At 41.9% G+C, this 16,284-nt stretch overlaps 1 protein-coding gene across 1 annotated transcript in view; it reads left to right on the plus strand.

The window, feature by feature from the left end:
- LOC104572228 (titin) overlaps nucleotides 1-16,284 on the plus strand; it is a 232,197-nt gene that overhangs the window by 51,057 nt on the left and 164,856 nt on the right. Inside the window, exons 45-75 of the mRNA XM_088526952.1 lie at nucleotides 72-350; nucleotides 1,379-1,942; nucleotides 2,425-2,706; nucleotides 2,800-3,078; nucleotides 3,479-3,757; nucleotides 3,854-4,132; nucleotides 4,253-4,540; nucleotides 4,662-4,940; nucleotides 5,052-5,333; nucleotides 5,449-5,727; nucleotides 5,848-6,126; nucleotides 6,222-6,500; nucleotides 6,616-6,903; nucleotides 7,012-7,290; nucleotides 7,423-7,704; nucleotides 7,823-8,101; nucleotides 8,245-8,523; nucleotides 8,621-8,899; nucleotides 9,052-9,339; nucleotides 9,580-9,858; nucleotides 10,107-10,388; nucleotides 11,006-11,284; nucleotides 11,394-11,675; nucleotides 12,193-12,471; nucleotides 12,597-12,884; nucleotides 13,082-13,360; nucleotides 13,457-13,735; nucleotides 13,835-14,113; nucleotides 14,233-14,520; nucleotides 14,653-14,940; nucleotides 15,836-16,117. Coding sequence (XP_088383078.1) covers nucleotides 72-350; nucleotides 1,379-1,942; nucleotides 2,425-2,706; nucleotides 2,800-3,078; nucleotides 3,479-3,757; nucleotides 3,854-4,132; nucleotides 4,253-4,540; nucleotides 4,662-4,940; nucleotides 5,052-5,333; nucleotides 5,449-5,727; nucleotides 5,848-6,126; nucleotides 6,222-6,500; nucleotides 6,616-6,903; nucleotides 7,012-7,290; nucleotides 7,423-7,704; nucleotides 7,823-8,101; nucleotides 8,245-8,523; nucleotides 8,621-8,899; nucleotides 9,052-9,339; nucleotides 9,580-9,858; nucleotides 10,107-10,388; nucleotides 11,006-11,284; nucleotides 11,394-11,675; nucleotides 12,193-12,471; nucleotides 12,597-12,884; nucleotides 13,082-13,360; nucleotides 13,457-13,735; nucleotides 13,835-14,113; nucleotides 14,233-14,520; nucleotides 14,653-14,940; nucleotides 15,836-16,117 — 9,006 coding nt within the window. The remainder of the gene's footprint in view (nucleotides 1-71; nucleotides 351-1,378; nucleotides 1,943-2,424; nucleotides 2,707-2,799; nucleotides 3,079-3,478; nucleotides 3,758-3,853; nucleotides 4,133-4,252; nucleotides 4,541-4,661; nucleotides 4,941-5,051; nucleotides 5,334-5,448; nucleotides 5,728-5,847; nucleotides 6,127-6,221; nucleotides 6,501-6,615; nucleotides 6,904-7,011; nucleotides 7,291-7,422; nucleotides 7,705-7,822; nucleotides 8,102-8,244; nucleotides 8,524-8,620; nucleotides 8,900-9,051; nucleotides 9,340-9,579; nucleotides 9,859-10,106; nucleotides 10,389-11,005; nucleotides 11,285-11,393; nucleotides 11,676-12,192; nucleotides 12,472-12,596; nucleotides 12,885-13,081; nucleotides 13,361-13,456; nucleotides 13,736-13,834; nucleotides 14,114-14,232; nucleotides 14,521-14,652; nucleotides 14,941-15,835; nucleotides 16,118-16,284) is intronic.

Genomic DNA, 16,284 nt, shown 5'->3' on the forward strand with positions numbered 1-16,284 from the left:
ACTTCACTAACTGTTGTTTTCCAAAATGCCAGCAGGCATGACTTTGAGTCACTCTATGCTTCTCATTTCAGTTGCACCAATCCTGAGGAGAAGACTTGAAGCCCTGGAGGTGGCAGTAAACCACGTGGCCAAATTTACCTGTGAAGTAGAGACTACTCCCAACGTCAGGTTTCAGTGGTACAAAGCTGGCCGAGAGATATACGATGGGGACAAATATTCCATTCGCACCTCCAACTACCTCTCTACACTGGAGATCCCAAGGCCTCAGGTTGTTGACTGTGGCGAGTATAGCTGTAAGGCTTCCAATCAATATGGCAGTGTAAGCTCTACAGCCATTTTAACAGTAACTGGTGAGTCCTAAGTCTCATTTTCTAAAAAATGTCCTGATAAACTATACTGTTTTCACCAAGCTACTTACCAGGGCCCTTACTTATTAGGGCTCATGATTTTTCCGAATGTGCTTTTAGCTGCTTTCTGTATTCAGAAAGGGTAATCAGCATGAAAAGTTTCAGAAAGAAAGAAACAATGATAGAAGAGACACTGGAGAGGAACCAAATCTTCAACAGAATGAGATTGCTTTTTGAGTACAATCTTGAAGTTTTTTTTTTTTTTTTTGATTTTCAGATAATAAGCTCTTAAGTCTGATCTCTTTATTGTAATAATCACTGTTATCCTAGCACTTTACATTTATCTTGCAGCTATACTTGCGAGACAGGTTCTGCTTACATGAACATCTGTGTGTCATGGCTGGATGGAAACAATTTATGTGGGGAGGAACAGATTATCTTAAGCAAAACTCTTATTAACAAAAGAAGGGTCTAAAGGTGCTTCTCAGCTTAGAAATGATTTTCCTTCTATTGAGTAACATGCAATTCTGGGTTTTTTGTTGTTTTTTATGTTGTTGATTTTTTTAAACATCTGGACAATCGGTGTATTGCAGTTTTTCTTCAACTTTTTATTTTGTGTGAGGATCTTTTATGTGGTTATTGTTAAGTGCCAGACTTTAAAAAAAAAAAAAAAAAAAAGATGCACAGACTGCTAGAAGTATACCAACTTGGCAATCTTGGGGGAACGGTGTGCAAATTTTACAATCTTGGGTGAGGAAACTCTGTCATTCTGCTTATTTCCTTGGGTTTGTACATTACTCAGAGAGTCAGTGTTCCTTCAGGCTTTCAAGCAATATACAGACCCAAAAAGTTTTAAACCAGTAGGCAAAATTTATTATGTTTAACTCTTCTTGTCTGCTTCACATTGACCTCTTTGCTTTATGGTGTTTAATGCAAACCAACCCCTCCTGCTCCTTTTTCCTGGCAAATGTGGAGATAGCATAAGCTCTGGTCCTGACCTGTAGATAACACTGAACCCCTTTGTTTTGCAGAAGCATTTCCACCAACGTTTCTTACCAGACCTGAATCTATCACTACTTTTGTGGGTAAAAGTGCCAAGTTCCTGTGTACTGTTTCGGGCACTCCAGTCATCGATGTCGCCTGGCAGAAAGATGGCACAACCATTTCACCTTCAGACCACCACAAGATCTCCAAAGTGGAGAATAAGCATGTGTTAGAAATTCCCCTTCTCACCAACAATGACAGAGGAATTTACACTTGCAAAGCCTCCAACAAGTTTGGGGCTGACATCTGCCAGGCTGAAATGGTCATTATAGACAAGCCTCATTTTATTAAAGTCTTACAGTCTGTACAGTCAGCAGTCAATAAAAAAATACATCTGGAATGTCAGGTAGATGAAGATAGGAAAGTAACTGTAGAATGGACAAAGGATGGAAACAAAATCCCTCCAGGCAAAGATTATAAGATATATTTTGAGGACAAAATAGCTTCACTTGAAATTCCTCTGGCCAAGCTCAAGGATTCGGGCCATTATGTATGCACTGCCTCAAACGAGGCAGGGAGCAGCTCCTCTTCTGCCAGCGTCACAGTCAGAGGTAAGCGAGTCCTAGACCCCCTTTGTCTTTGCTGTCCTTGGGTTCACCATTTCTTCTTTTGCAAGTAAAAGGCTTCCCTGCGAGGAAGTCGTTCTGCAAACTCTTCTCAGGTCTTCCATTCATCTCTTGCTCGTTTCCCCCTTGCCTTCCAGTGCATTATGGAATGCACTGTGTAGTGCACAAACACTTCAGTGTTTCTTTTGCCAACCAGATTGAAGGGTTGCTCCTGCATGCGAGGGAGAGATGGAGGGAGAGGGCTGGAGAGCAAAGATTGCGTCTCAGCAAAGATTGCGCCACTCTTTTCTAAAGTAATATTTTGTTCCTCTGTTAGTAACCAATCTCTTAAAGCCTCATATTTCAGGCTTCTCCTTTTCTTTTCTTTTCTTTTCTTTTCTTTTCTTTTCTTTTCTTTTCTTTTCTTTTCTTTTCTTTTCTTTTCTTTTCTTTTCTTTTCTTTTCTTTTCTTTTCGTCCCTTTTTTAGAACCACCATCGTTCGTGAAGAAGGTCGATCCATCTTATTTACTGACACCAGGTGACTCTGCACGCCTTCAGTGCAAAGTCAAAGGGTCTCCTGAAATCCAGGTCACTTGGTTCAAGAACAATAAGGAAATCCGTGAAAGCAACACCCACAGGATGTCCTTTGTCAATTTTGTGGCTGTGTTAGATATTTCTGAGATGAAAGTTGATGACAGTGGGAGCTACTCATGTGAAGCTGTAAATGAGGTTGGGACTGACAGCTGTACCACAGAAGTAGTTGTCAAAGGTGTGTTCTTCTTGACATTTCCAGTCAAATTCTTGGGAAAAGCCTTCCTTTTTTATGGCATAGGTGACTAATTCTTTCTTGATGCTTTTATAGAGCCTCCCTCTTTCATCCGAACTCTCGAACCAGCAGAGATAGTGAAAGGAACAAACCCCATCCTTCAGTGCGAGGTTGCTGGTACTGGACCATTTGAGATTAGCTGGTTTAAAGACAAAAAGCAGATTCGCAGCAGTAAAAAATACAGGTTGACCTCTCAGAAGGCTGTTATTTCTCTGGAGGTGTCCTCCTTTAATAGTGCTGATGTCGGTGAATACGAGTGTGTGATAGCTAATGAAGTTGGGAAATGCATGTGCAGTGCGACGTACATCTTGAAAGGTCAGTGGGAGAGAAAAAACTCTTTCAAATTACTGCAGGGATTGCCAAGAACCTCTTGTTTCTTGAAATGTCATTTCTTTGGATTTGTGGGTGGTTGTTGGGAGTGTGGGTAGGGGAAGAGTGTCGTCGACTTCTCTTGAAATTTTATGCATACCTTACCTCTTTCTGATGCCAAACTACTGAATTTGCAAGCCACCTTCATGCCTCCCAGACACTGAGTTTAAAGGTTCATATATTAATATCACAGCAGGGGCATGTGGCTTTCCTCCATACCTGTACATTAGCTAGATTGCACCATGTACCGCACAGACTGTCTTACAAAACAGTTTTAAGCAGCACGTTTTATGCAGTAATGTAGTAGCAAATGAGTATTTCTTTTTGTCTCTCTTCTTTGAATTAGAACCACCATCTTTTGTTAAGAAAATTGAGAATGTGACAGCTCTGGCCGGAGATACTATTGCGTTACAGGCTGTGGTGAAAGGGTCAGAGCCTATTTCTGTGATATGGATGAAGGGAAAAGACATTGTTCAAGATGATAACAGAGTGAAAGTGATGTTTGAACATGGCCTAGCAACACTGCAAATTGCTGGTGTCCAGCTGAGCTCTGGTGGCAAATACTCCTGCGTGGCTGAGAATGATGCAGGGAGTCAGTCATGCTTTGGAGAACTAACAGTTAAAGGTCAGTGTAGGAACCCTCTGACCTCCTGCAATGTCTCCTATGTGAGAAGAGCAATTCTCTTTTGTCCTTAACAACAGTCCTTTAATTCTGTTGTAGAACCTGCCAAAATCATTGAGAAATCCGAAGTGATTCAGGTAACAGCAGGAGATCCAGCTGTTTTGGAGTACACTGTCATGGGCACTCCAGAGTTAAAAACCAAATGGTTCAAAGATGGAAGGCCACTACCTGCCAGCAAAAAATATAGGATCAGCTTTAAAAATAATATTGCTCAGCTCAAGTTTTATGCTGCTGAAATACAGGACAGTGGCGAGTACACCTTTGAGATATCCAACGATGTGGGGATGAGCTCTTGTACTACCAGCTTTACTGTGCTAGGTTGGTACTGACTCCTTGCAAAAAGTCTTGCTACTCTGCTCTGAGCCTGAAAGACCCAGAAGCAGAACTGCACCTCTCTTTGCTCACGTTGCTTTCTTTCATTCTTTTCACGCCCAACAGATCGCTCGCTCCCTCCCTTCTTTACTAAACCACTGAAGAATATTGACAGTGTCGTTAGCACCTCGTGCCGCCTAGACTGCAAAATTTCTGGATCTCTTCCAATGACCGTCTCTTGGTTTAAGCAGGATACTGAGATCACTACAAGTGCCAAGTACACAGTACACTTTGAAGAAGGGTCTGCATCTTTGGAAATAAAACACCTAGACACAAGTGATGCCGGGGTTTACATTTGCAGAGCCACAAACTCTGCTGGTAGCAAAGACACCAGTAGCACTTTGTTCATAAAAGGTTTGGCAATTTGGTTTGCATTTCTTTCTTGCGTATTTTTTCTTTTCATATGATATCTTTCTTCTACAATGCGGGTCATGTGTCTTACTCTTGACAATTGTTTTCCTTCAATGCAATCCAGAACCACCCAGCTTCGTTGTAGAACCAGAATCCAAAGATGTACTGCCTTCATCAACTGTACGTTTCAAGGGCACATTTAAAGGCACAACACCACTGACAGTGAAATGGTATAAAGGTGACAGTGAACTGGCAACGGGAGGAGCCTGCTACATTATGACAGAAGCATTAGCAAGCTACCTGGAACTTTATGCAGTCAAACCTACAGATTCTGGAAAATACACTTGCAAAGTCTCCAACGTAGCTGGTTCAGTAACATGCAGTGCAGACTTGTTTGTAAAAGGTTTGCATTCTCACTCTTTTCTTTTTAACTTCTTTCAACTGCTGGGCTGATCCAGTGGAACTCTTGATGCTTTTTTTTTTTTTTTTCTGAACACTTTTCTTAAATCCACAGAACCTGCTACCTTCAAGGAGAAGCTAGAGCCAACACATCTGGTCAAGAAAGGTGGATATGCTGAGCTGACCTGTAAAATCACCGGTACTCCAGAGATTAAAATCACATGGTTCAAGGATGATAGGGAGCTAAAAGAGAGTGACAAATACAGGATGTCTTTTACAAAATCCATAGCAATACTCCATCTTATGGAGGCTGAGACTGAAGACAGTGGAGAATATATTTGCGAGGCCAGAAATGATGCTGGAAAAGATATTTGCAGTAGCATTGTTACAATCAAAGGTGTGTGTGACACCCCCTCATCCACCCAGCCAGTTTGTCTGTCTAAACTCTGTGCAGTTTTACAGGCTTCCAAAGCATGATTAATACAAACTGCATCTTTTCTTTTATGCTCTAGAGTCACCTTATTTTAGCAAGGAGTTTCAGTCCATGGAAGTCTTAAAGGATTCTGATGTGGTTTTGGAGTGCGAGGTGCTTGGCACACCTCCCTTTGAAGTATTTTGGGTGAAGGATGATAAACCTGTGCGGAGCAGTAAGAAGCACAGAATAAGCATCGAGAAATCTTTCATTAGCCTCCACCTCTTCAGGTTTGATGCTTCAGATGTTGGCGAGTATCAGTGTAGAGTAACAAATGATGTTGGGAGCTGCTTCTGCAGTTCAGAGATCACTCTGAAAGGTTAGTGCAAGCTGCAGAATGACACGGGCACACTGTTATCTCTATCACACGCAGTGTGGTTTCCATGCCACACTGCCATACATCAGACCTGTACTTACTTAGACTCTTTCTTTCTGCTAGAGCCCCCACAGTTTTTGAAGAGGATAGAAAACATTAGCTCCCTTCGAGGGGGCACAGTTGTGTTTCAGGCTGCCATTAAAGGCTCTTTGCCAATCACCGTGTCCTGGCTGAAAGACAATGACGAAGTGATTGAAGATAACAATATTAAAATGACCTTTGTGAACAATGTTGCCACTCTTCTGGTGAGGTCTATTGAGCTGAAACATGATGGGAAATATTTCTGCCAAGCTAAAAATGAGGCAGGAATTCAGAGGTGTTCTGCCCTGTTGACTGTTAAAGGTTGGTCCAACTTCTGAGTGCTTGCAGTAATCTGAGACGATTGTGATTTTTACAGGTGCCCTTAACATGCCTCTCTATCTCCCTTTTCACAACAGAGCCTGCTACAATTGTGGACAAAGCTGTGTCAATAGATGTGACTGAGGGAGACCCAGCAACCTTGCAGTGTAAATTTTCAGGAACTAAAAATATTACCGCCAAATGGTTCAAAGATGGCAAGGAACTGACTTTAGGCCCAAAATATAAGATCAGCATTACGGATACTGTCTCAGTCCTGAAGGTGCTCCATACAGAAAAGAAAGATAGTGGGGAATATATATTTGAGGTTCACAATGATGTTGGGAGCAGTAGCTGTTCTGCCAGCATTAATGTCCTAGGTGTGTATGGGCTCTTTCTTATTGCTTTTACAGACGTATTGTCTTCTCCTGGAATGAGGTCTACCACAACTGTAACTAAATTTAATATTTTGTCTTTTTACTTTGTTTTGGATAGATCTCATTATACCACCTAAATTCACCAAAAAGCTGAAGAAAATGGACAGCATTAAAGGGTCTTTCGTCCACCTAGAGTGTATAGTGTCTGGTTCACATCCTATAAGTATCCAGTGGTACAAGGATGGGCAAGAGATAACAGCAAGTGATAAGCACAAATACTCTTTCCATGACAATACTGCCTTCCTGGAAATCAATAAGCTGGAAGGCACAGACAGTGGCTCTTATACCTGTGAAGCAACAAATAAGGCAGGAAGCAACCAATGCAGTGGTTTCTTAACAGTCAAAGGTTTGAGCTCCTTCTTTCGCTTGTGTTAGACATTAGTAATTTAGGATTTCTCTTGTCTTAGCGTAATTCTCTCTCTTTTTTTTTTTTTTTTTTTTTTACCTATTATAGAGCCACCGTATTTTGTGGAAAAACCCCAGTCCCAAGAGGTTGTGCCCAATGCTAGAGTTCAGTTCAAAGCATTGGTGAAAGGCTCTACTCCTCTACAGATAAAGTGGTTTAAAGACAGCCAAGAGCTCCTTTCTGGAGCCAATCGCTCTGTCTGGAAAGATGACACTTCTAGTGTGCTGGAACTCTTCTCAGCTAGGACTTCTGATTCTGGGAACTATACTTGTCAGATAAGCAATGATGTGGGGACAGCAACTTGCAAAGCAGCTCTGTTTGTGAAAGGTGTGCAACCTAATGTTCTCTTTTTATTGCTGATTTTTCCTTATAATTTGGGGAAAGGAGGGAGAAACCTCCTGTATTTCCCCTAGCTACCTTGAGCGTTACAAAACCTCACCTTTTCTATGCATCTTCTAGAGCCCCCCAAGTTCATTCAGATGCCAACTCCTGTGGTAGCTTTGCGTGAAGGACAGTCCACCACTTTTGAATGCCAGGTGGTAGGCACACCAGAGATCCATGTCACCTGGTACCTGGATGGGAATGAAGTGACTGACCGAGCTAAGTACAGCATCTCCTTCGTAGATGGTTTAGCCACTTTGAAAGTCAGTCAAGCCAAAGTGCATGATAGTGGGATTTATGTCTGTGAAGCCCACAATGACGCGGGTAGTGAGAGCTGCAGCATCGAGCTCAAAGTGAAAGGTTGGTTGTGAACATCTCGCTCTCATCTAGCCATGCCATATGGTGGGAGTGGTGGAATGGGGAGATTTTTTCTCCCCTCATCCTCTCGGGCTACTCTCTACCTTGTTTCTCTTTATAGAGCCCCCAACATTTGTTCGGGAGTTAAGACCCACTGAGGTGGTGAAGGGTATGGAGGCTACGCTTGAGTGTGAGGTGGCTGGTACTCCTCCATTTGAAGTGAAATGGCTGAAGAACAATAAGGAAATGTTCAGCAGCAAGAAATATGCCATCTCCACCAAAGAATCAGTGTTTACTCTTAATGTGACCAACTGTGATGTCTCGGATGTTGGCGAATATCAATGCATTATATCAAATGAAGGAGGAAGCTGTTCTTGTAGTACAAAGCTCAGCTTGAAAGGTCAGCGCCTTAAGAAGTGTACCCCAAACATTCAGTTCCCTAGTTTTAATGCAGTGACTTGGATGACCTTATATGATCTCTTTTTTCCCTTCTCCCTTTCCATGGCTTCTTCTCCAAACCAATAACAAAACCTCACACTACAGAACCACCGTCCTTTGTCAAGAAGTTGGAGAATGTCACTAGCGTTTTGAAGGGCTCTGCGTCCTTCCAGTGTATTATAGCTGGTGCTCAGCCCTTATCTGTGTCGTGGATAAAAGATGAGAAAATATTGGAAGAAGATGAGAACCACCATATTACCTTTGAAGATGGTGTGGCCACACTTCAGCTTACCAGTGTTGACCTCAGCCATAGAGGGAGGTACACGTGCCAGGCAAAGAATGAATCCGGAATCGAGAAGTGCTTTGCTTTGCTTTTTGTACAAGGTGTGTACACCCCTTTGAGCTCATCCTGGAGGATTGCTTGTGAAGTTAGGCCCCTTCTGTGTAACTAACTGCCATTTTTGTACACTTTGTACCTCAGAGCCTGCACGAATTGTAGAAAAGGCTAAGTCACTTAAAGTAACTGAAAGAGACCCTGTGACTTTGGAGTGCACTGTGGAAGGGACACCAGAACTCCGAGTAAGATGGTATAAAGATGGCAAACAGCTCCTTCCCAGCAGATACTTCACGATGAGCTTTGAAAACAATGTGGCCAGTTTCAGGATTGAACCTGTGTCAAAGGAGGACAGTGGTACATACAGTTTTAAGGTTGAAAATGACTTTGGAAGCAGCACCTGTGAAGCTGTTCTGACTGTGCTAGGTTTGTATTGCCATTTGCCTAACTTGCCAGTCTAGCAGGGAGAAAATAAAATAAAATCTGTATCTGTGAAAGACAAGCAAGAAGATAACCTGAGTGTTTTCCCCTCTTTTTTTTTTTTTTTTTTTTTTTTTTTTTTTTTTTGTGTTGGGCAGATCAATCAATTCCTCCCTCGTTTATTAAAAAGCTAACTAAAAAGGATACCATTCTGGGAGCTTCTATCCGAATGGAGTGCAAAGTCTCTGGGTCACTCCCTATTACAGCAAAATGGTTTAAGGATGGAAAAGAAATAACTGACAGCGCAAAATGTAGAAGCCTGTGCCACGAGAACACCATGTCACTCGAGATTGCAAATCTAGAGCTGGCAGACACAGCAAATTATACGTGCAATGTCTCTAATGTTGCTGGGAGCGATTCTTGCAGTGCTGTCTTGACAGTGAAAGGTTTGAAACTCTTCGATCACTTCTTATGTGTGATAGATGATGGGAAAGGGGCCTAAATCTTCAGCTAACCTAACAGTCTTACACCTTTTAATATTAACTTTGAAATCTTACTATCGCCGTTTTCTTTTTGTGAATCTTTATGCTCTTAAGTTTACAGTGTCTCTTCTTTCTTCACTCATTTTTCTTAATTCTTAGGTATTTCAGATGTAACTGAATATTTCTTTTCTTTAAAAAACCCAGAGCCACCAAGCTTCTTAGTAAAACCTGAAAACCAGCAAGTCATCCCAGATTCCACAGTGGAGTTTAAGACCACACTGAAAGGAACACCACCTTTTACAGTAAAGTGGTTCAAAGAAGAATTAGAACTTGTATCTGGACCAACTTGTTTCATTGGGATTGAAGGGTCGACTGGGTTCTTAACCCTCTATTCAGTGGATACGTCTAGGAGTGGACACTACACTTGCCACGTTTCAAATGATGTTGGCAGTGACTCTTGCACTACAACCTTGACAGTAACAGGTGTGCACTCTTTTTCATTATGTTGCTCTTTTTCTTTTTCTTTTTCTTTTTCTTTTTCTTTTTCTTTTTCTTTTTCTTTTTCTTTTTCTTTTTCTTTAGTATATCCATCTCAGTGATCTTTGAAACACTACCAAGAGAATCCCCAGATCTGTGTTTGCGACCCTCATTTACTTGACTTCTTCTTTTCCTTTCTTGTTTCTTTTCAATATTAATTCAGACCTTCTGATCCCACTTTTTTGCTTTTCTAGAACCTCCCAAGTTTTCCAAGAAGCTAGAGGCTGCAAAAGTAGTCAAGCAGGGTGACTCAGCCCGGCTTGAGTGTAAAGTAAGTGGATCTCCAGAAATGAAAGTAGTGTGGTTCAGAAATGACCATGAAATTGTTGCCAGTGAAAAATTCCGAACCTCATTCATTGACTCTGTGGCTGTACTTGAAATGAATCATCTCAGCACTGAGGAGAGTGGTGACTATATCTGTGAAGCTCACAACCCTGCCGGCAAGGCCAGCTGCAGCACCAAAGTCACAGTAAAAGGTTAGCAGTCCTCTTTTTTTCCGACCACATACTGTTAGCTTTTCCCTAGTGGTTTCCCCTGCTCAGTAATCCACAGGAAAATGAGATTATTTCAGGGGCTGCCTTTTTCTTCATGACCTGTTTGTTTCTTGAAATCCCTATACTTATACTGCTAGATCCCAAACAAGAAAATTGTTGTCCTTAGTGCCGATATGTCCTAAGCTAGCTGTATCTCCGTTCCATCATTGCCAAGATCCAAGATAGATTGTAGTGGGATCTGCTGTAACATGGAGCTGAAATCTGAGGGGGAAAAAAAAAATACCCAAACTCTGAGCAGTGCCAGTTTTATAACCCTCATTTGAGATGACTACCTGCTAAATGGGACCTGTATCCTCTTTGCCAAGGGTCACCTATTCTGTGACATTGCTACAGCAATGCTAAGAGTTCTGGTACTGGTTGATCACTTACCTGCAAGATAGTTGGAGATCATTTCATGGTGTGCTGAGAAAATGAAGTCCTTTACTGTTCTACTGCTTTTTCCCAGCAGTCTTATTGTGGAAAGCTGGTATCAGTAAACTGTATTATAGCCAAATAACTCCAGATTCTGTTCTAAAACTGCTCTTTTCTTCCCTTGGTAGAACCTCCTGTCTTTAGCAGGAAGCCTTCTCCAGTAGACATGCTCAAAGGGACTGAGGTTAGCCTGGAATGTGAGATTTCAGGAACACCGCCATTTGACATTACCTGGTACAAAGACAGGAGACAAATCCGCAGTAGTAAGAAATATAAGGTTACAGCCAAAAACTACCATACAAGTGTTCACATTCTTAATGTTGAAGCTGCAGATGTTGGTGAATATCAGTGCAAAGCTCAGAACGACGTAGGAAGTGATACTTGCTTTTGTACTGTGAAGCTGAAAGGTAAGATATTGGCGTATATGCATTCTGCAGTGCTCCCAGTGGCATTGTACTGCTCTTCTTCTATGCAAAAACTCTGAATATTTACTTCAACTGCATGTTTCTTGTCCAGAACCACCAAAATTCCTGACAAAAATAAACAGCATGACTGTTGTGGTTGGTGAACCAGTAGAGTTACAAGCAAGAGTGGAAGGCTCCCAACCAATATCTGTGCAATGGCTTAAAGACAAAGAGGAAGTTATTAGAGAAAGCGAAAACACAAGAATCACATTTGTGGAGAACATTGCAACTCTACAGCTAACACGCACCGAGACAAGCAGTGCTGGAAAATATATATGTCAGATCAAAAATGATGCTGGAAGTCGCGAGTGCATGGCTACCTTAACTGTTCTAGGTTGGTAAAAAGCATAAGTTCATAAAAGATGTTTATAAGTTAGGCACTTGGTGATTTATTGTCAGCTGCATGCTTTGCCTACGACCCTTACTTCAGAACAACCAAAGCAGATTATTCTTGTACTCCCAGTAAGCAGTAGTCAGGAGTTATTTCAAGTCATCCAGTGATAGGAGTGAAAGAAGCCTCAGGCCTTTACACTTTGTTGGGATCTAGTTGCCTACATCCCGAAGTCCTATCTTCTACTAGAGCCTCCTTAGAGAGGAACAGATGCATGTCACTCCAAGGAGTTCCAAAATATTTTTATGTCATTTAGGAGAGTGTATGAACCTCCAGGCTAGGGTGGCACACAAGGTGGGAAAAACAGAGATGAAAACATTGTGCAGCCTAGCAAAGTAGATAACCTTACTATGTATAAGTCCTTTTACATATACATATGTATCTTATAGTGCCTATAACCTATACCTACTGCAAGTCAAATCAGGTTTTCACCATGTGTTTTGCCTATCTTTCCTTCTAGAGCCTGCAGTCATTGTAGAGAAAGCAGAGCCAATGAGAGTCACTATAGGAGATGCCTGTACTTTGGAGTGCAAAGTAGCAGGCACACCAGAGCTTTCTACAGGGTGGTTCAAGGATGGAAAAGAGCTGACCAGCAGCCACAAATACAGAATTACTTTCCTCAACAAAGTATCTACGCTTAAAATTATGGATGCTGAAAAAGAGGATGGTGGATTGTACACTTTTGCAGTTCAGAACGATGTGGGGAAGAGCAGTTGCACAGCCTCAGTTGATGTTTTAGGTTGGTTGGGTAGTTTGTCTTCTATCTTTTACCAAAACTTTCTTTTGGCTGTTTTCTTTTTCATTTCCTTCCGTCTTTCCCTCTTTTTCTCTCTAACTGTGAATATATCTTATTTTCTTATGCAGATCGAATCATTCCTCCTTCTTTCACAAGAAAACTAAAGGAAACCCCTTGTGTCCTGGGTTCCTCAGCGCTTCTGGAATGCAAAGTGTCGGGTTCACCCCCTATTTCTGTTGCCTGGTTCCAAAATGGACATAAGTTAGTCAGTGGAGATAAACATCAAATCTCCTTTTCAGATAACCTATGTATTTTAGAAGTGAATTCACTTACCTCCTCAGATACTGGAACTTACACATGCAAAGCCACCAACATAGCTGGTTCAGATGAATGCAGTGCTGTATTGACTGTACAAGGTCAGTATATGACAGTCAGCAAGCTCTCTGAGCTATTCTTTTTTCTTTTCCTCTTGAAATTGCCTATAGTCTTTTGTAAGTATATTACGGGGAAATTATGCAGTGGAAAGTAAAGATATAATTCTTTTTCTTCAAGTGACACTAAGGTTATTTTGTAGCAACCTATCTTCACCTCTCTTCTTTTCTTGTGTGTTTAGAACCACCTTCTTTTGAGAAGACACCTGAACCTTTGGATGTCTTGCCAGGCACAAGCATCACATTTACAGGTGTTATCAGAGGAACCCCTCCTTTTAAGGTGAACTGGTTTAGAGGGGCCAATGAACTTTTGCCAGGGGATAAATGCAATATCTACTTGGAGGACTCTGTTGTGGAGTTGGAGTTATTTGATGTGTCTCCTCTCCAAAGTGGAGAATACACTTGTCAAGTGACTAATGATGCTGGCAGGGCAAGCTGTACAACGCATCTTATAGTGAAAGGTTTGTAGAGATTGTAGTTCTCTATTTACTCTGTTGTTCCCTTCACTCCATTTGTAATGCTGTGCTCAACACTTGTGGCTTCTTACAATTCATTAGAGCCAGCTGTCTTTGTGAAGAAACTGAGTGATCAGTATGTGGAGCCTGGCAAGCCCATCATCCTGGAGGGCACTTACACAGGCAGCCTGCCCATCTCTGTGATATGGAAGAAGAATGGCCACACCATCACTCCGTCTAATAAGTGTAGCATAACCACTACAGAGAAGTCCTGCATCCTGGAAATTCTTGAGAGCAGCAAAGAGGATGCAGGAGAATACACTTGCCACGTTGAAAATGAGGCAGGAAGAGATGTCTGTGAGGCTGTAGTCTCTACTCTAGGTGTGTGCTTCCTTTGCTTCTTTTTTCTTACTTATCGTTTCCAATGCATGCTTCCCAAGGTCTAATTAATGAGCCTATCTAATTGCTTTTCTTTTTTAGAACCTCCCTATTTTGTTACGCATTTGGAACCTCTTGAGGTGTCAGTTGGGGACTACACAACGCTGCAGTGTCACATTGCTGGAACACCAGAAATTACTGTGTCTTGGTACAAAGGCGATACCAAACTCAGGTCTACTCCTGAGTACAAAGTGTTCTTTAAAGACAACATTGCTACGCTCATTTTCAACAAAGTAGGTAGCAACGACAGTGGAGAATATATCTGCAAAGCAGAAAACAGTGTAGGAGCTGCATCTACAAAGGCTCTCTTAACAGTTCAAGGTGATGATTTTATATTAGTTTGCACCAAACATTTCTTTAGTGCTTTTTCTCTTGCAAAGTTTCCAAAGAATAAGCATTGGTTCCTGGGAGATATTTATGTTTTACTTGATTTATTCCAGAACGTAAACGACCACCTTCCTTCGCAAGAAAATTAAAGGACATGGAGCACCCCGTTGGCTTACCCCTTAAATTTATGTGTCGACTTAATGGCTCAGAGCCCATTACTGTGACTTGGCATAAAGATGGCGTGCTGCTGAGTGATGACCACAATGTGCAAACATCCTTTGTAGATAACATTGCAGTCTTACAACTGGTGCGAACTGAGATGAATCATACTGGACAGTACTCCTGCACAGCCACCAATGCAGTGGGCACTGCCACCTCTACTGCTAGGCTAACAGTGGCAGGTGTGTTGACTGGCAAAGCTTTCGCCTGGATGACAGGATCCCATTTCCTTTTCATGCATACAGTGGCATTTGTGTGCTGGAATGAACTTTTGCATGAGGTATGAGCATTACACTCTTTTCTTGTGTTTCTAGAACCGAAGCAGGCTCCTGTCTTTGATATCAAACCAGAATCTATTGATGTGCCATTTGGAGAAAGTGCTGACTTTGAATGTCATGTCACTGGAGCCCAACCAATACACATCACCTGGTCAAAGGATGGTCGGGAGATCCGAACTGGAGGAAACTTCAATATTACATTTGTAGCCAATACAGCTCACCTTCGGGTGCTCAGAGTGGGCAAAGGAGACTCTGGCCAGTACACTTGCCAAGCTAGTAATGAAATTGGGAAAGACTTCTGCTCAGCCAAACTTAGCGTCAAAGGTATTGAGATTGTTATCTTCATTCTTACGTTTTCTTTGTCGTGGGTAAGTTTAAGATACTTCTGAGTTTCATCTTCCACCATTTCCAGTTTGGAAATGTATAGAAAGTAGCTTTTCAGAAAGCAGACACTGCACAATAAGGTGACTCTTCCTGCCACACTGTATGGCAATGGAAGCCTTGTGTGCCTGTAAAATCTCTAAGGTACCACATCTGAGCTCTCTTTGCATAGCTGTTTGTTTGGTGACTTGCATATGGTACTCTCCCTACTTTTTACTTTATCATTCCTACTTAAACTACAATTACAGTGGTATTCATGCATAGCGATTACTATGTAGGAAACTATATATCACTAATGGAAAGCATATATCACTATACAGTAAAATATCTTGTCTTTGTAGGCCAGCATTCTTTCAGGTTTACTAAATATTTAACTTTGATGTCTGAATTGCTGATTTAATGTAGAGTATGAATCAGTTCTTCACACAGAAATACACTTTAAAGATGTGGAAACAAGTGAAACTGTTCTTACCATGTTTCTGCTGCACTTTGGGAAGAATCTTGGGAGCGAAGGGAGCTATCAAAGCTTTTATGACAGCCTGGAAACATTTTCAATGATAATAGCAAACTTTCCCTTTTCTGAAGCAGTCGTCCTTCACATGTCTTTTACAACTTGCAGCAGCAGGCTCCGGTGTTGGTAGTATCTGAATCTAGCTGTTGTCTTTGCCAGTTTTCTTTTTCTTGTGTTTTATCTTGAGAGGAAATGAAAGGTGGGATTAGATCCATATGCTGTAGCAAACGCAAGATTCTTTTTCACCCCATGACTCATGTGCAGCTCTGTAGTTTTCTCTTGGCAAACAGGTAGACTGTTACTCTATGCACTCATTTTGTTCTGCAGAACCTCCCAAGTTCGTCAAGAAGCCTGAAGCTTTGCGGTTCGTGAAGCAGGGGGACACAGTTCAACTTGAATGTAAAATCAGTGGCACACCAGAAATCAGGACTGTGTGGTACAAGAACGATCAGGGACTCCAGGAGAGCGACAGGCTCCACATGTCCTTTGTAGACTCCACAGCAGTGCTAACCATCTTGAGTGCCAGCCTAGAAGATGCCGGTGATTACATATGTGAAGCCCATAATTCTGCAGGCACCGCCAGCTGCAGCACTTCAGTCACAGTGAAAGGTTAGCAGTGGCACTCCACACACAGACCAGGATCCCTGGTCCTCTCTTGCATGGTCCCCTAGAGAGTCAGATGCTGCTGTGCGAGTCAGTGGCTGCTGGGACATGTCCCCAGCTGCTCTCTTGTTCAAATGTTGCTGTGGGTAAGCGCTAGAGGAAGGAAATGGCAG

The sequence above is a fragment of the Tinamus guttatus genome, unplaced genomic scaffold (genome assembly GCF_059628265.1).
Source record: "Tinamus guttatus ecotype Peru unplaced genomic scaffold, ASM5962826v1 Tinamus_guttatus_pri_ptg000260l, whole genome shotgun sequence".
NCBI lineage: Eukaryota > Metazoa > Chordata > Aves > Tinamiformes > Tinamidae > Tinamus > Tinamus guttatus.